Genomic DNA, 20,012 nt, shown 5'->3' with positions numbered 1-20,012 from the left:
ACATATAATTGGTTGTACTCCATTGAATAAATCTTTGAATTGAAATATGTAAAGCTGCATAGCATGTTGTCTAAGCCCATCCTTCATGTAACTTGCAAATGTAAAATAATAACTTTTAAAACTTTATGTTTAACTTATTGAGTTTATTGTATGATTAGGATGTACGGTATTATATCTGGTTTCTGAGCTTTTTATGATTTGTTGGTTCTCAAAACCATTGATTATTGTAATCTATTCTACATCTCCCAAATAAAAAAACAGTATATGTCGTTCTCGTTATGATACTGTTAGCGACACCTGTGGGCTTCACGGGATAACTTTAAATGACGTATTTGGTAGCAACCAATGGGAACGCTGCTTAGGTGTTTACACTGACCCACTACTCACTCAGCTGATAAAAAGTGGGGGTTTGTCTTTTGCTTTTCTAGCAGTAGGCTTTTAATCTTTTAGTTTATTGAGGTAATGGCTGAGCATTTGTTATGCCAGTGGTTCGTTAAAGTATTAGATGTGCTATCGGGACAATACAGTGGTAGTAGTTTTAAGTTTAATTTAAAAACAGTTAAAGTGAACTTTAGACTCCAATATGTTGTTAAAGTATTCTCAAGCTCAGAAGAGAATAAAGACGACGGGTATTGGGAAGCCCCAAAGAACAGCCGGTAAGATTTTGTTTGTTTTTAACCTAAGGCCAACTTTTATTTACTTTAGGCAATATATACTTTGTTATATAACAATTTTGTATCATTGACGATCCTTCATGGAAGAGGGTACCTAGACCAGGTCACTGAAGCATGTCTGGCAATTTTTTCGGTTTGGACTAAAATATCAGTAGCCTAGGCCTAATTGGCCTATTTTAGAAGTAAGCTTGAACATTTTGTTCAAATCTGGTCAACTTAACCTAACAAAATAAATCAATCCCACAGGGAATAGTTTGTCCTTGGGTTAGGGGTGTTCTTTATTAGACCTAGGCCTAGTTTGTGCATATTTAAAAATGACCAAAACATAGCCTAGATTCCTTTGTAAACAAATGCTTGAAAAGGTTTGGGCTTGGTATAAAACTTTGTTTTTAGGCCTAAGTTATGTATTGGAGCTAACTTAGATCTGGGTACAGTTTCTTAACTGGGCGACCCTAATAACAATTTGATTAAGTAAATGTTCATTTGATTTTTTTTATAATCAGCAAGTTTTGTTAGGTTAGGTTAAGTTTTTATTTTTAACGTTTGTTAATATTATACTCTAAAACCAAACATTTTTCAACAATAATTCTACTTATAACAGTTTTATTTTATAATTGGTAGGTACTTAGCCAATAGTTAAAAATATTGATTTAAGTTTTAAGTTACTTCGGGTTATTAAACATTTTGTAACTTAAACCATGTTGTTAAGCACAAAATGCGCTACGGTAACTTAAGTTAAGTTACCTAAGTTAATACAAAACTTATCTGTGACAAATTTCAGACAAAAAACTTAAGTTAGGGTGAGGTTGGGTAAGAGCCTAAATGGGGCAAGAGCATACGAGGTATCTCAATCGCTTACGTTTTGCCCTACAGTACAGTACCAGGATTTGCAGTAAAAGCTTCCTTTTTTATCATACTTCATGTACATTATAAAGCTATATTTCCATGGAATAATTTAAAAATGTGGAATAAACTTTTCAAAGATCATGTAATTTTTCCTCCGAGGGAAAGATCGTATAGGTTTTTTTTTTAAACATAGCCTAACAAAAAAGTAAAAAATTGTATTATTATTATTATTGGTTTATTTTGTACAGTTTTCAGTGTAGCCTACTTTTCAGTCATGTTTGGATTTAGTTTACATCTCTTATAGTTTAAAAGTTAATGGGCGTTGTGCACTTGCCCCCTATTTTTGTTGTGTGGGGCAAGTGCACACACCATGTGCAACACACATGTGTAAATATGAAAAATAAGTGACTTTTAGAGTGAGTGAGTGTTTTTTATAACTTTATTATTAACGTAAAAAAACAGTTTTCATGTTTGGAAAGTTATAAGGACACTTAAGGATACCTACCCATTTTTATCAAACCCATTTATTCCCACTACCAGGAGATGAATTAACCCAATTTGGTAAGTGAAATCAAAATTACGTTCTTATGCATTTTTAAAAACAAGATTTCTTGCCTTTGAAAAAAGTTCGTATCTCAAAAACTGTAAGAGATAATTCAGTTCTGTAAAAAGTGTTAGAAAGCTCTCAAAAAGTTCTATATGCTCTAACCCCACTGTTTTCCTAATACACTTACCATGGTATATAGGCCTAGAGACAGAAAATGCACTTGCCCCACTATTTGGGGCAAGTGCATTCACTGGGTAGAAAAAATAAAAAAAAAAACAAAAAATTATACCTAAGGGTTTTATTTTTATGAAAATTTCAAGACTAATAGAGAACATTCTTGAAAATGCATGGTAAAAATATGAATTTTCTACCATTACAAATTATGTGCTCAGACCTGGTCAAAGTTAAACTTTCGATTTTACGTAGTGCACTTACCCCACCTCACCCTAATAGTTTCTCTTCATAGTCTTGTTTAAGTGAATACTGGTGGTTACAGAGTTTCAATAAGTTAAAAATGGACACTTTTGAACTTTTTAACACTTTAAAAGTCGTGGGAAAGCTAAATACTGTATTTTTTTAAAAGTGCAGTGCAGAGGGTACTGTACGTGTCTGGTTTCAACTGAACATACATTAGGCGTCCGGCAGTGACGTCACCAGGTTGTGGGGGCCCGGAACACCATTACCACAACGATACGTTATGCAGCTATCCGTGTTCATGGTGTAGTGGAGAGAGTACTCGGCTACAGTAGTGTACAAGAGGAATTAAGATCGAATTTCATCGGTGACACTTAACTTTTTGTCGAAGATTTTGCTTAAAATGCTATTTCTTCTATTATAATTTGAGGCATTTACTGTATAACTTTATTTTACGAGCAAAATTTAACCTTCATTAGATTTTCTCATTATCAGCAGGTTTGGTTAGTTAGGTTAGAAATGACAGTAACTGCTGGACACGTATCCTCTGCCTAAAATAAATGAAGCTAGAATTCTTAGAAAAAGTCACTGGACATAAAATACATTTTAAAACATTATTCAGTGAATATACACTACCTGCTCAAGGGGACGGCTTGCTTGGAGTCAGAAGACAATTATATTAACGCAAGTAGCATAGATTGATATGCACCTAATTGAAGGTCATTGTTAGTAAAACACAACTTGCTGCAAACCCAGACTCAATGAACAACCGAGCAAATAATGTCAGCTGTTTAAAGATTTGTTCAATTTGTAATCTTGGGACGCCCGCTAGAAGTTAAAAGAAAATCATTTGGTCAAGTAAAAACTGTTTTTTGGCGGAATACAATACACAAAAACCTGAAATTAAACAGACTATTTAGGCTAGTCAAAAATTACAGCTGTTCAAAGATACCAAATTATATTTCTTAAAATTGCAATTTTGAAGTAAGCTCCAATTTTTTACTCAGTTGTCCGTTTGAGTTGAGTTTTGTGGTATTGTATTCTGCTAATAGGCCTACATGCACACACAGGTTTGCCATTTTATTTTGCATACCAACGGACAAACTCCATTTTTACATTCTTACTACAAAACAAGATGGAAAAAATATTTAATAATACAATATTATAGCATTTGCTCTGGCCTTAGTGAAAATACATGCATTTCATTAATCATGCATCATCATTAATTTAAATGTACCAAAATACAAAATATTTAGGCCTACTTCAATTAAATATGTATTTCGCCAGTTCTCGCCAGTTCTAATTACATTATCCTATATGTTTTGGTCTAAGAAACTTAAGTGAAATACCTGCTTTCGTTTGAGCTGTAGATTATTAAAATCGCACATAGCTTGCTGCTGAATTACGAATCACCAATAATTATAATTATTTCAGGACTTCTGCAATCAATGATACATAACTCCATTTTTATTTTAGTTATTTTCCTATGTCTTGGTCTTAAAATACTCCTAGAAAAGAAATAAAGGCTTTCATTTGAAATATTGATCCTTTGAATAAGTTCGGTAAATATTACTTAGTCAAAAAACAGATTTCAATGCTAAGGAGCAGCACAGGGTCCTCTTGTCTCAATAATTTTATACTAGTGGTCGTCCAGTGGTCGATACTCGACCAAAAAATATCCAATGTACAGGCTTCTCTATTTTCACCCCACACTGTAAATAAAACGTGTGATTGTAATTTCTTACATTTGTTTTGATTTTCTGTTTATATTTTGTTATTTTGTCACCAACATAGCAACCTATAAGACCCATGTTAACTTTTTAAAATTTAAAATTTGTTTTTTGTGCTTATTTTTGAGCCTATTTTAATGTATAAAGGGATTCTGTACATCTACAGGTAAATATCTTTTTAACAGTATGCATAGACTTTCCTTGCTATGCACACGAGCTTAGAAAAAAGGTTTTAAAGAAACATGCTTGCCTATTAATATATAGATAGATAATCATTACTATGGAATTCTATGGTATTATTTATCTAGGAAGGGTATTACATGTGCACATCACATCAAATTAAAAATCTTTACCTTTAGTTTAAGACCAAGATTATGAAAATTGGTCGGGTAGAAGAGCAGAACGAACTTGGAAAAGAAAAACCAAATTTAACTCCCATGATAATGTATATGGATGAAGTTGCTTGGTACTTACGTATTAAACGGAGGCCACATTTTGACAGCGCGCTGCGGCGGTTATGTTAGGTTGGGTTATCGTAAATATTATGTGTGTAGGACTTTCCTCGCTTCGTTATGAATCGAACGATACCAGACGAGTTATACTTTCTATTATGATAACCCAACCTAACATAACCGCCGCAGCGCGCTGACAAAATGTGGCCTCCGTTTAATACGTAAGTACCAGTTGCTTTTGTGCATAACTGTAAATATACGGCAGATAAATGTATGTCAATACTTGGCAAATCTATGTGTGCATAACTTTAATTTAAGACAAAAATTATGAAAATCGGTCTGGTAGAAGAGCCAACTCTACTTGGAAAAGATAAGCCAATATTTCTTTAAATAGAAGATTCAATTGGGTTTTTGACATATTTCATCCTTTTGCAAGACTAAATTTTTGAATTCATCGGTGGTGTCATAGGTTTAACACACTCAGTTTCCTCCAGCGGTCCCTTACTACAGTATTCTCAAATCTAAAATTTACTTCCAGCACAAGCCTACAGGTGTGCCATCCATAAAACCATTGACTGTACAAGAGTCTGTTTATACTATAGTCAATGCTAAAACATACAGTACGGTACTCCCTTAGTTATGTAAAGCCAATAAGGAGACTATGACACTAATGGGGGTTTTATAAAACATTGGATCTTTCAACAGAATTTCTTCGGAAAGGACCGCAAGCTGGAATACAATAAACCTTAAAAATACTCCCGCCGCAGCAAACCTGCAGACTAAGCGAATACCCATTTGACTGATTGGATTTACACTGAAATGTCTACTTAAAAATATAACATTATTCCCGATTTAAATAGAATTAGTTTAACAAGTACTTAGGTTTGCTGCATCAGGGAGGGTAAAACTGTTTTTTTTTTTTTGTAAAATGTTAATAGTTAGTAAGAAATAAAACATTTTCCAAATTTGATCAAAATATGTTCATAAACAAGCAAACTACAACAGTTGGGAATTTTAAATTAAAAATATTTTGGAATTTTCTTCGTAACTATTAGGCGCATAATAACGCGTCAATATACTAAATTATTTGTTTTTTTAAGCTCTACAAAATGGTTTGGAAAGAAATTGCTAAATTTTATGTTTTTTGGGTCAAAAATGGGAAAAACCTATTTTTACCCCATAAAACCCCCCGTAAACCCCAGTTCCCATGGTCCGATCATGCTGGATCGCGAACTCGTTAGAATAAACGTAGGTTTAGTTTGTACCAAATTTCATCAAAATCAGATCATTTTTGCTCGAGTTATCGTGCTAACGGACATATATTTAAATATGAATTTGAACGGGTGGTGTTTTTGGCCTCTAGGGACCTCAACACGAACAAAAATCGGTCCCGCGTCCGGGTCTTACCATGAGTACTACGGTAATAGCTTATTCCCTATGGGAAATTCGCTAATAACTGAGCAAGTGAGACACTAACTATGTTAGATCAACTCCTCAGTAGAGTAGCAGTAGAGACTAGGCAAGTCACGTGTAACTGCGAGTGACTGGCTGCCGCTATATCGACTTAATTTCTTTCAATCAAACTCGTTATTATCTTGACTTTTCAGACTCTAAACGACCATGTTTTAACTACGCTGTCGAAAGTGTCGTTTGAATAATTCTAGTGATGAAATGTACTCCGGCGTGACTTCCTGATTTATGCAAGTGTCTTGCTCTGCTTCTATTTATGTAAATTCCACCAGTAACACGTGTTAAGATCGTTGATGTCCCGTAGCTTTTGTTTAGAGAACTGCGAGAAATGAGTTTAGAATCGTTGAGATCAGGGTTTGTTTTAGCGCGTTTATTGACAAATGAAATGTTCAGCATCCCATTGGAGCGTCTGTTTCGTTCTTGAATATATTGTTTGTAAATAGGTGATCTTTTCGAGTGCCAATAACCCACTGTTGTATAATACATAACGCATAGGCCTACTCACTTAGTACATGTTTCATCCTTGTGAATCAACTGAACACAATTTTAGTGCTTAGTTCCGTCCGGTGCACGGCAGGGTTCGTGTTTTGGTTACAATTCGTTTCTTGTCATTTCCGTCATAACCCTGTTTAACTAAGTAAAATGAACTAATCGTCTGTTACGTGTTTGTATGTCCCCGTGGATCTCTGAGCTAGAGCTAGAGATGCAACTAGTTTTTTGTCCTAGGACGCTAGGCACGAGCCTGGTATTGTTTTTCACATTACTTCAGGCTAGACCTAGGGGTTGCGGCATTATCAATTAGATAAGATCCATTGGTGACTTGGCGGGGATCGAACCCGGACTGAAGTCCCGCGCTCTAACCACTACGCCAGCTCGCTCCCCAATGCAACGGGGGGTAGCGGTAGCACTGACTGATGCATTGCGAGACGTTCCCGCAATTTGTACCATAGATCTCTCTCTTTGAGGCCTGTTTTGGCAGTTGTCACTGGTTTGTTGTTGTGAGTGTGGATCGCGAGTAGTGAGCGGCTACAGTGTGAGTCTGAGTGTACGGTGGAATGCCGATTGCCGACTTGGGACTGACCAAGACCGGTTGTAGCCCTGTAAACATAACACTTCCTGCAACCGTTGCAACGCTGCAACTTGCAACTTGCAACCTGTTAACTTGCATTAACGTCTACGATAAACGTTATCAGGTCTACAGCAGCACTTGAGTTCTCTGTCATCATATTATTGCCATTGCTTTTACAACAGCAACGTCACCTTAGAATAGTAATGCGAGAGAGGCAGGGTCGATTCCCGGCGCACCCCCAAAACATGGGGTTGGACCGCTTTCCCACCTCTGACTCAGATTCCTCCTACACTAGGGGCCTATAACAATTCCACACAGAATCAGAACAAATTGTAAAATGAGTGTAGAATAGAGCGAGCCAATCCGTATAGGTTTTTATTGTTAGATCTGCATTTTCCTTAGCCAAGACCATTATTGAAAGCATATCGAACAACAGATGGACACTGTTATTTTGTGTACATAATTTTACCACATAACAGAAATGGCATCTGTGTACGTTCGTCTGTTTCGTGTAGCACACAACTATTGAACAAACTGGTCCGAAACAACATGTTTACATTTCCACTTCTGTAGGCTACATTCTTTTATTTTGTTTACTTTTAGCTTTAGACTTTGAATTATGTCTGACTGATTAAAATAATGTAAAGAACTTGGTTTAACTGAGTATAACAATGGCGGGTGTGTAACTGTGTTCTAACTCTATAATGCCGTACACACAACCTCAACAAATGCATCTTTATTAATTTCGAGAGAACATGGAATGCATTAAATGGTACTTTAAATATGCACACCAGTTCATCCTGAACACGTAGGCCCTACTACATAATTATTTAATTTTATTCGTACCAAGATTAAGGATATAAATGTTAACGTTCACAAGGGACACGAACTTTTGCGGAAACCGTGCCATTCATAAATGCCGATGAACCGCATACTTGAATAAACAAGTTTGATTAGACATTCGTAGGGAATATATTCATTTTCCATAAACCCTCTCCTAAGGGTGCTAACCTTAATTCGAGGGTTGTTTTTTAATTACTGAATATGCATCAGCTTTTACTTTTGTTTTTTACTATGATTTAACTTACTAGGTGCTGTTTGCCCGTGATTCGCAACAGGGCAAGGATGAAGAAGAGAATGGTCTGGTTTTGCATCGACTGTAAAGTGACACGACCCACCATTGATCATAGTGGCACGTATTGTACTGCTTATTAGGACAAATTTCTCTTTTGTTTATTTGCAATCTGTTTATTTATTTGGTTGAATAAAAACCAACATCAAGATGTAATATTAAAAACTCGCCCTGTTGCGAAGCACGAAGAGAGCGACTAGAATTTATTAGTAATGTGACAAGGAGCTTGTATCAATGGTTATAAGCCTAATACTGTAGTACTTCCCAGATCGTTTAGGTCCAAATAAGTTAAGGTTCATGACGAAGCAAAGCTGTTGAACTCCAAAGCCAAACGATAACACGCATACAAAGATTGTGTGAACAGAAAGCCATTACATAAGTACCACAATAACGACCTGATGAGGTGTGATTCGGCTATTTTCAAGTGGGGTTTTAATTAAATCGTTGTTTTTTTTATTAAAAAGATTGTTTTTTGTATGTTAATTAACGCCAAAATTAAATTTGAACCTTAAAACAATGGAAGCCGTGTACGTTTTGTTTAAGATCTGATCTACATTTATATATCGGTTTTACTATATTTATTGCGTACATGCGCATTGAATAATATTTCACTTTCGTTGAAACTAGAAACAAAACTAGTTTACAAATATGCAATATTTGGGTTCGACATAATCGGGAGAGAATTTTGCTATGCTATACATATGTATGGCATAGGCTATATAGCCTAGTTATTTTGTAAAGTTTTACGCCTGTACACAACACAAGGACGACTTCACTGGAGGCTGGATGATAAAAACCGCGCAGCCAAATTGCATTATGGGGCCCGGCCCAACTCCTCAGCGCAGACGTCGCCGCGAGCGCGTTCACAGAATCCTGCGTCAACACACGCACACTAACACACCTACACACACATGTATGATTCAACAACATGATTCTTGTTGTTGTGTCGGTTGGCCTAACCAAGGACGTTGTCTCAAACATGCGGGCACAACGTTACAATACTCATCTTTCACTTCGGAATTAGGCTGGGGTACACAGTTGTTTATTTTAGATTAATTTTTTAAGTTATTTTAATTATACCTTTTTGTCTATGACAATACTCTGTATTTGCAATTGACCATATTTGATTAATTTGGTCTAACTTAGTCTATGCTAATAAATTTTTTGCATGTAGGCAAGAGCCTACAAATGGTTTGGTATTTGCGTTTTTGGGGGAATATGTGATTCTTATTTCGCTAGTTAGGATGCATTAAGCTATTTTATTTCCAAATAGTTTAAGGGTGGATGGCTGGGGTGGTGATTTTTACGCATTTTTCGTTTATACTATTTACCACTTACCCTCGTCCAATACCACTGTTTCCCCTTGTACGGATATTTCGCTGTACGCTTTTTCGTGCTACCAACTGAAAAATTACGAGAACCCTCTAGATTAGCATCGCAACTGACTTTTCATCTTTTATTTTCTTTCGTCGAACTTTTTCGAGGCTACTAGTTTTTGACTTTATGTAAAGTCAGAGTGTCTACAGACGAGGGGTCACTAGTTGGAGTTATCGCACGCTATCAGAGAGTACTCTGATATACAGTACACAGCCAGCGTTTATACTTGGCCTTACATTCCTCAGAGGATTGGCAACATCGCACCAACACCAACACCAACTACAGTATATACTAGTGTTATCACGTGACGTGGTTGTGTGTTTGTTTGGCCTCTATTGTAGTGTGTGAGTCATGTTTGCACTCAAACAAAAACTTAACTGTTTTTGCTCATTGAGTTGAGAGTAAGCTACTGAGCTATGTCGTGAAGCATTTAGATTTATTCTAATTTTGTTACTGCGAAATTTAAATTTACATTTAAGTGATTTTTCATATTTTTGACATCATGAGATGTGGAAATATGCCTGAACTGGCTAGGAACAAATAGTGATTTTCTATACATTCAGTTATCCAGTTTATGTCGATTTTCTGCGACCACGGTTTCAGAACTTTGTTGTGCTATCATCGGTCTCCAGTGCGAAATGTTCAGTCCATTCGATGTAGTTTATTTAGTTTAAGCTAACTATTTAGACCACGACACTATAGACTATAGACCGTGACACCTGACGGATTAGGAGACCCCATGGAAACCCTTGGAGTTTCCTGATCCCTCAGGTGCCACGGCTGTTTGAACGCACTGTAGACATCCATTGGACTGACCATTTCGCATTGGAGCATGTGGAGAGTCGCCCGTTGCGGCCGGTGAACTCACGTATTCGTTTTTGTTTCGTAAATACCGATCGGTACATGTGTATTAATTCATACCCGTGTTCCGTGTTGGTACTGGATTACCGAAGGTATTTAAACCATTCTAAGTTGTATCAACCTTCTTTACTAAGCGGATGCACTAAACATGGATTGCATTTGCAAATGTTGCTTGTGTGTTGTAGCAAAAAGAACACGAAGGGAACTGGTATATCGTAGGCCTACTATCTTTTTGAAAATAAGAAAGAATTGACATAGACAATTTCTACAGCGACAGTAACATGCGTGAATCTGATAAGGTAAACACATTTTTTACCAAGCTTGTGCTGAACACGTAACCATTGAATTAACTTTCTCAATGAGTTCTGATGGTATATGTCATGAGTTCATTGACGGTCTAATGAAAAACGAGTTACAACGAAAATAATATTGTGAAATAGCAAAGTTCTTTACTAACTACTGTAGTTGTACATCGCCAGTAAAATAGTAAAATAATTACTAGTCGTGAAATCTGTCGCCAGTTTAGTCAAGTTACATCTCCTTCTTTTATCATCCAAGATTTGATGTGTTTTGTAAATTTCCAACAATTCCAGAAGCAATTGTGGTGTCTGGTCGGGCAAATCCTGAGCATGACTCACGACTGACGCAGATCGTTCCTTCGGTAGGAGACCTTCAGTCCAGTTGTTGCGATTCCGGTGTACCGAGCGTTCAACGCGACTTCGTTCCTTAGTTCCTATCAGTGATAACCCGGTGTTTAGTGTAGTATCAAGTGTGTAAATAGCGTTATGGATGGTGAACAGGTAATGTTGATGTTTGGATAGATCATAGTTGTAATTTACGGAATTAAAATCTGATTACTATTCTAATTCTTAGGTTTTTACACATTGTCACATGGTAATGTGAAATGTTTTGGAAAAATATTGGACTACTGACTTTTTGAAGGGGTTTAATGGTCACACAGGTCCTTGATATTGATATTTGAAAGAACAGAAACAAATCCCCGCAGCATCTGAAAATGTGTCCATTGTAGATTGCACCGTCGATGGTTATGTAATTTGGAATCATGAAGGATCGCTTGCTTTGTTTCCCTTTCAGCGTTATATCTAAACTCGTTATTTTTTATATTGGTTTAATGATGTTTAATGTCATTAAAAACTCAGTTTGATCTCCAAATTAAAGCAATCGGTACTTTTTTTACTCATGGACGTATTAAATTAGTGGCAAACATAGCTTTTTACATGCATACTCTAATCCTTACCCGCCTTGGATCAACACCTGTTTGGAACAGATCAGTCGTATTCATTTTCAGCTTTATTTCTTATCTTTACGTAATTTTGTGCTTAAGAATAACGACATGCACATTGTTTGTAGCGTGACCTCCAAGTACACGTTGTTCAGTTATTCCGTACATTCTTGTTTCGGCGACTCGTCTTTTAATCTTTTCTTATGTACAATTGTGTGTTAAAAAATTACGACACGCAGTTTTTAACATACAACCTCGAACTTCCCTTCACGTGAATCAGCTGTTCCTGATAGTAGTGTCCTGGTGATCCGTAATTTCACATACCGTACATTTTTGTGCTCAATAATACAGCAACACGCAGTATTTCATACACACATGTCACCATAGGCTTACCATAGGCTATGTGGCGACATTATTTCCGTTATTTGTGTCCCGTTGACCCATCTTCTCTCATATACATGAATTATAATGCAATTTGGTATTCAATAACGGCACTCGCAGCTTTTTAACATACAACCTCAAAGCGCGCTCCACATGGATCAGACGTGGTGACTCATCTTCTCGTATTTTTTCATCCCTGTAAACTCTTCCAAATCTATAGTTTGTGTTTATTGTCAGTTTTTCACCTACAGTCATCGACTATGCATGTGTGTGTATGGCCAATATCCATACACAACTGTGCTATAGTAGTCTACACGTGGATCAGCTGTTCCAGATATCCGTGTCCTGGTGACCCCTCTCGAAGCCACTCGTCTGCGTCGCCACTCGTAGATTATCGTTGTTGTTTTGTTTTTCAATTCCTTATCTAAGTTGCCAGTTGCGTACACACGCAGTTTCACGTGATCGCTGCGTGTCGAGTGCTGACTGCTGATATCACGACACAACCTGCAGCCTGAACCAGAAGCCGACGAGTTAATTACCCGGGCTTCCCGAGTGCGTCAGAGGCGGCGAGAAAAAAACTGGTGAAAGAGTTGACTCGTTTCTCTCCCAATTTGCCCCCCCCCTCCTCCTACCATTCCACCAGGTCTAGGTGTTTCACATTGCTATAAGGTTACTTAGAGATCTCACGGGATTGAATCTCATTATTTCGCAATGGATGCCACTGTTTTAAATATAGGTATTTATGTGTGACTGCACTATCAAATCGCGCATTTATTACAAAAGATAAATCTATTAATAGGCAAGCATGTTTCTTGAAAACCTTTTTTGTCACCTCGTGTGCATCGCAGGGAAAATCTACGCATACAGTTAGAAAGACATTTTCCTGTAGATTAGCAGAATCCCTTAATAAATTAAAGTAGGCTAAAAGAATAAACACAACAAATTTAAAATACAAAATTGAAATGGACCTTATGGGTTGGCATGCTGGTGACGAAATAACAAAATTTAAACAGAAAATCAAAACAAATTGAATAAATACCAATCACATACAGCGTGGAGTGAATATAGAAAAGTCTACATATTTTTGGTCGAGTTTTCAACCACTGAACGACCTGTAGTATAAATAAATACGTGCTTAAGATATCAGTTTTAAGTAACTAACGTTAACATAGTGGTAAAAAAGGAAAACCAAGCTAACAGTATCAATAATCAACATGTGTATTTGCGTGGTATTATAAACAATGTAACTACGCGAAATATGAAGTTACTCATGGAGATTTCGTATAGAATGAATCGTACTCAACTCTTAAGAGTACTTACTTACCGTAAAATCAATATTTTTTCACCAATCATATGTATAATAAAATTAAATGAAAATGGATAGTAAATCAATTGATTAAAGTCTGTAACATATAATTAGTAATCCAATGTTAAATGCCAATACATAAATAAATACATGCTAAAGTATGTCTCTGAAATATTACAAGTACAGGATGGAGACATAAAAATCACATTTTGGCATTCAAGACTAGTTTTATAGGTTCATCAGACATAATACTGGTTTGTACAAGCCAAGCTAGGAAGTGATATAATTAGAGAAAATAATGTAGGTATAGCATGAGTTGCTCATAGAGATTTCCCCGAACCAATGTAGCTCATTGTTTTGCGATGCGGGGGGAATGCATTACGTCAACGTGTCTTTTGATATTCATTTATTTACAATTAAATCTCCATTTTGTACATTATAAAATGCATACAATTGAATGAATGAATTAAAATAAGTTTAATGCTAAAACTGTGAGCCTGAGGCAAATACATGTTTAGTAGTTCGGAACAAAACAGTTGATAGAGTTTGATTAGTTTACTATAATGTTAAAGTGTTTATGATATAATGGTTGGTTTAAGCTAAGGATTAATGCAAGTGAAAGAAAACATAAAATTGAATCTTTACCTCACTGTATGTACGACTTGCATGGCACTCAGGCCAAATGATATTTTTCCTAACCAACTTACTTTCTCCGAAATATTCAATTATTTATTTATTAGCAGAGTACCCGTCCTTCGTACGGGGTCGGCGTTTAAGTTTAAAATGCTTATTGCAGTTTACACTCGTGCTTTGCGTTTGCAGTGGGAGAGGACACGGTTTGAGAAAATTTGGTTCTTTTAATTTATGGTATGCTATCGTATAACACATATAATGTTCTACTCTGCGCCTAAACAATGTAAAAAAGTAAATTACCAAATATTCGCACAATATCCCAAATTATATATAAATAAAAGACATAAACATAACTTTAAACAATCCTACTTTGACAGTTTCCATTGTGTATCACAGCTTTTTGTTGCTGCTTGGTTCGAATTTGCTTTTGTCATAAATGCCAAATACCCCCGCTGCAGCAAACCTGCAGACTCAGCGAATTTCCATTTGACTGATTTGATTTACACTGAAATGTCTACTTAAAAATATAACATTTATTCCCGATTTAAATAGAATTAGTTTAACAAGTACTTAGGTTTGCTGCATCAGGGAGGGTAAAACTGGTTTTTTTTTTGTAAAATGTTAATAGTTAGTAAGAAATAAAAACGTTTTCCAAATTTGATCAAAATATGTTCATAAACAAGCAAACTACAACAGTTTACTTATTCTCCATAAGAATATCATGGGGATTTTAAATTTACAATTTTTTTGAATTTTCTCCGTAACCATTAGGCGCATAATAACTCTTCAATATAATAAATTATTTGTTTTTTTAAGCTCTACAAAATGGTTTGGAAAGAAATTGCTAAATTTTATGTTTTTTTGGTCAAAAGTGGGAAAACTCTATTTTTACCCCATAAAACCCCCCGTAAACCCCCGTTCCCATGGCCCGATCATGCTGGATCGCGAACTCGTTCGAATAAACGTAGGTTTACACGTTTGTACCAAATTTCATCAAAATCGGATCATTTTTGCTCGAGTTATCGTGCTAACGTACATATATATATATATATATATATGAATTTGAACGGATGGTGTTTTTGGCCTCTAGGGACTTCAAAACGAAAAAAAATCGGTCCCGCGTCCAGGTCTTACCATGAGTACTACGGTAATAGCTTATTCCCTATGTGGGAAATTCGCTAAAAGATAATAGTGCTGCATTCTGTTGGTAAACCCTATAACTTTTTAATGCCATTGAATATCATAGAACAATTTGTGTACTTGATATAGCTGGCAAAATTCTTTAGTTCATTTTAAATATGAACTAGTGGTCGCCTCGTGGTCGAAAACTCTACAAATTGTGCAAACTTTTATATTTTATTTTCACTGTAAATAAAACATGTGATGAAAATTCTTCCATTTGTTTTGTTTTTCTGTTTATATTTCGTTGTTATTTCGTCACCAGCATGGCAACCCATAAGGCTCATGTTGATTTTTTAAAATTTTAAGTCCGTTTTGGTGCTTATTTTTGAGCCTATTTTAATTTTTAAATAGATTCTGTTCATATACAAGAAAATATCTTTCTAGCAGTACGCGTAGGTTTTCTCTGCGATGCAAAGGAGCTGAGAAAAAAGGGTTTAAAGAAACAAGCTTACCTATTAATATATAGATTGATAGATACTAGCAGAGTACCCGTCCTTCGTACGGGGTTGGTGTATAAGTATAATATGTGTATAGCAGTTTATACTCTTGCTTTTACAGCCATTTTTTTTATGTCCGTTTTGCAGTGTGAGAGGACACGGTTTGAGAAATTTTAGTTCTTTTGATTTACAGTAGCTATAGTGTAACACATCTACCATAGCCATAATGTTCTACCACTCAGAGATCTTCTTATTATAGATCCTGTGTGATACTAGATAAGCAAATTGTGCTACTCAGATATATTGATGGGTAACCTTTGATTGATTAAGCTTAACTGGAGACATCTGCATGTGCCCATCGTTGTCTTGTTGACAAGTTCTGATCGAGATAGACAAGAACATATATCAATAAGATTACCTCTCAAATAAGTATGCATTACAAACGGGAGTGATCATGAAATATGAATAAATTGCATCTTATTTAGTTCGAGAAATGTTTTTAGAGATCTATAAATAGTATACTGTTACGTCTCTTAAATTGGAGTTCAAACTATAGCTAAGTACTCGTACGAGTGTGTAATATCTGTAAGTAATGTAAGTAACCTGTAATGACCATTCCAACCTCAAGGTTACTTTTATTTTTGAACCAGAAAGGGAAATAACAACTAGAAAATATCATTAGAACAGTCTAGTTTTCTATTTTTGTTGACCATTTAGGTTATTTTTAAACACAGTAGGGATTGGGATCCTAGAGGTAACGTTACGGGTATGGCAATTCTAATGTTGGTAGGATTGCATGAGATTTGTTAGCTATCTCATGAGTCATAGATTTCAAGGTCAAAGTGTAGGCTACAGCGTAATCCGACTTGTTTGGTAATTTGAAACATTCTTTGGTGACACAATGTTGCTTTTGTTTGTTAATCTGTAGCATAAGGGTGTAAATAATCCACTTACACACATTTATCTTTTAAAGTCCGTAACTTTTAATGGTGTATGTTTAATCACAATGACCACGAGCTCAAGTTCAATAACCGATTATGAAAAATCTGCGTTGATCGAAAATACACTTTTGACCCGTGTGAAGAACTATATTTCTCGTCATACTGCACCATCCTTTGCTAATTCAACACAAAATCATTTTGTTTTCTTCACAATTTAGCGTTTTAGAAATGGTTTTAATCTGGTGTTAAGACCGGTAAAGACCTATGTATTCAATTTTTAGGCCTGTTTTGGTCGTTGAAAGAATCATAAGTATATACGATATCACTCAGGCGCACTAGAAAATGGGGTTGCGTAAAAAAACGCCCTAAAGGCCTACATTGATCATCCTATTGATCAGCTGGAGAATTTCAAAGCCAGTTTCCACTGGTATGTAAATGTCGTCTTGCTGTTTACTATCTGTTTCTGATGATGTCTAGCAAAATTGTAATTCAGTACTTTTCAATAAAATAAAACAATAGTAAGCATTACTTGCTTAGTTAGTTACACATATTATGACCAAAGGAAGACTAAAAAACAGTAGAAGAGTAGTAAAATTGATCCTAAATTTGAGAGTAACATGATCGACATGCAAGTGCACTTCAACTTGAAACCCAACGGGAAACGCAGATTGAAAATGCTCAAAATGTTACTAAAGGATAGTATAAACATACAATCCAAAGTCACTGGTTTGTGGGTTCTAGTGGAACAAAAGTATCAGTCCTGACTGGGCGTGACGTAAGCTATCAATACATTAGTCGATTTCAAGGTCAATCTACATCTTAAATGGTCGTTAAGAAAATCCGCAAGTTCCAAAACATCCTGTAAGAACCGACTCGTATAATCGTACGTCAAGTTGTAACTGATATTATATAAATAAGGCGAGTAGCGAGGATGATCATTTCTCGTGATATATTTTTGTACAGGTACCTAACGTCTTTCATTCTATTCCTGTGTTAGCGTACACATTCGATGCTATTCAAGAAGTAGCAAACAATGGATTTTCTTGTACAATAACACAGTTCCAGGATAAGTTACTATTTCTATTGCAAGTCAAGTAATGTTCCACATCGAGAAAAATGAATCTTTCTGTTTGTAATCCATCCAATGAAATGAATAAAAAAAAAAAAATGAAATGAAATGAAATGAAATTCAATATTGTGTGAATTTCAAAGTTACGCCAGTTATATGAGGAGTCAGTAATAGTTTTATAACTCAAATAAACACATTTATTCTTCCTTGGATTGATGTTTTATCTTTTTGAAGTAGGGGTTTTCATAGTTTCTTGTTATCTAGTATTTTATTCAATGATAGTTTTCTCTACTTACAAGGCAGTGATTCCTTTTTAGGTAGTAAGTAATAGTTTTATAACTCAAATAAACACATTTATTCTTTCTTGGATTGATGTTTTATCTTTTTGAAGTAGAGGTTTTCATAGTTTCTTGTTATCTAGTATTTTATTCAATGATAGTTTTCTCCGCCGAGCACGAGCTTCGTCGACCAACGGGGCCGGCAAGGTCATTTTGGACCGGTCTAGCTCCTGTGATGAAATCTGTTTGATACATGGAGTAGAACTAGTCAGGTTTTGGGATAGCGGCCGAGCTAGTATTTAAATTCCTAGGTGAGATCTAGTCCGCTGTCACTTGGTACTAATCAGGCCTTGGTATGTGGGGCCAGAGTTAATAACGCGATTGGTGACTTTAAAAAACTTTCAAGTTTTATACTGTTGTTAATCCACACAGAAATGTGGACAAGTAATATTTTTAATTTTGTTTCGAATTGTCCAAAATTTCACCCAACTGACTTAATGAGTTAGGGACGTGGCTGTCACTCATGTTAGATTTAGGATTGCATGCAATTTTCAAATTATGTCAATTTTTTGTATTGAAATCTCAAGAATATGTACCCTACTTACAAAAAACGAGCTATACGATTGTTCGTGGGCCAAGTTTGGACTCATTGGACAGTTTTTAAAATGCCACCAGTAAAAATTATGACCACATGTAAATTTTGTTTTGGGAAATCATTGCTCTTTTTTAACATGACACAAACCTATATAAATTAGTAGTACAGTAAATGAGTTTAGTACAGTTTCTCTATTACAACAATCAAATCTCTATTATGACAAATCAAAGCTCTGAACGCAGACATTAAGTACAAATTAAAAGCTTCCTGGAGATTTACAGTTTTTACCATTCGAAGATCAAAACACTGAATTTCAACTGATTAACACCATTTGAAGGCTAAACATAGGTTAACTGCTTCGTCAACAAGGATTCCATGGTTCTGAACACGATTCCGAACTTGTTTATACCGTTTGTGGCGCTTCGGAGACCAACGTATCAGTAGAGACAGTTTAGCATGTTTACAAAAACAGCCCTCTGGGGTAGAGAGTACGTGACGCACTGTAGACCCTCACCCTCTCACGTGCAACACATGCAGTACTGTAGAAAGTGATATCCAACAGGGATAACTGTCAAGGTAGTGGTGTACAGTGTAATATACAATGTATCAGTAGAGACAGTTAGCATGTTTACAAAAACAGCCCTCTGGGGTAGAGAGTACGTGACGCACTGTAGACCCTCACCCTCTCACGTGCAACACATGCAGTACTGTAGAAAGTGATATCCAACAGGGATTACTGTCAAGGTAGTGGTGTACAGTGTAATATAGCAGACTTTGAAAAGTGTTTGTGGAATCCGGCTACGTCTGAGTGTGCTGCGAATATATGTTTCTCCCGTTTCTGTCGAGGGTAAATTTTACTTAGTGGTGTTTCAAGACCAACTAATTGAGAAAAAGGTTATAACACCCGATTGTCACCTTGTGTACTGGATAATGCGCATCTAGGCACCAACGCCATAATCCCAGTATGAACAAATAACTTGTTTTGCCTGAAGAGGTGCGTAGAAAGTACACAACACAAAAACACATACACTAGTCGTCCGTTATTTAACATTTTCTTTTTTGCGTCGAGTGCACAGACAGGATATGGAGGCGTATAATCAAGTTGGACATCTTGGACCACTAGGCGAAAATCAGGTATTTTAACCTTTTTATTTAATTGGAAATATTATGTTGTATTATTTATTCCATTTTACATGGGCGCCTGCAGGGGTAAGGCCATAACTTGACATTTACTAAGTTCCTGAAGTTTCTAGGGAGATTATGATTGTAGGGATAAATTAATTAGTAGTGCACATTTTAAAGGGGTTTAAAGATCATTTCGGGTTTTATACCGCCAATAATAATTGTATTTTGGAGGTATTTACATTGACATTGT

The 20,012-nt window shown here is 35.9% G+C and overlaps 1 protein-coding gene across 3 annotated transcripts in view; it reads left to right on the top strand.

Moving 5' to 3' along the window:
* The first annotated feature begins 417 nt into the window (after positions 1–417).
* LOC128999326 (nuclear factor of activated T-cells 5-like) overlaps positions 418–20,012 on the top strand; it is a 71,611-nt gene continuing 52,016 nt past the window's right edge. For 2 of the 3 annotated variants that reach the window (XM_054425757.1, XM_054425758.1), the window contains exon 1: positions 418–656. In XM_054425757.1, the coding sequence (XP_054281732.1) occupies positions 584–656 (73 nt within the window). In that variant the 5' untranslated portion in view covers positions 418–583. Of the gene's footprint in view, positions 657–11,273; positions 11,373–20,012 lie in introns of those variants that run through there. The other variant, XM_054425759.1, reaches the window with a different exon arrangement.

The sequence above is a fragment of the Macrosteles quadrilineatus genome, unplaced genomic scaffold (genome assembly GCF_028750875.1).
Source record: "Macrosteles quadrilineatus isolate MER2022 unplaced genomic scaffold, UCM_ALF_1.0 Scaffold_8__2_contigs__length_117827958, whole genome shotgun sequence".
NCBI lineage: Eukaryota > Metazoa > Arthropoda > Insecta > Hemiptera > Cicadellidae > Macrosteles > Macrosteles quadrilineatus.
Note: the sequence above shows the minus strand (reverse complement) of the source record. Positions and strands in the feature narration are given on the sequence as shown.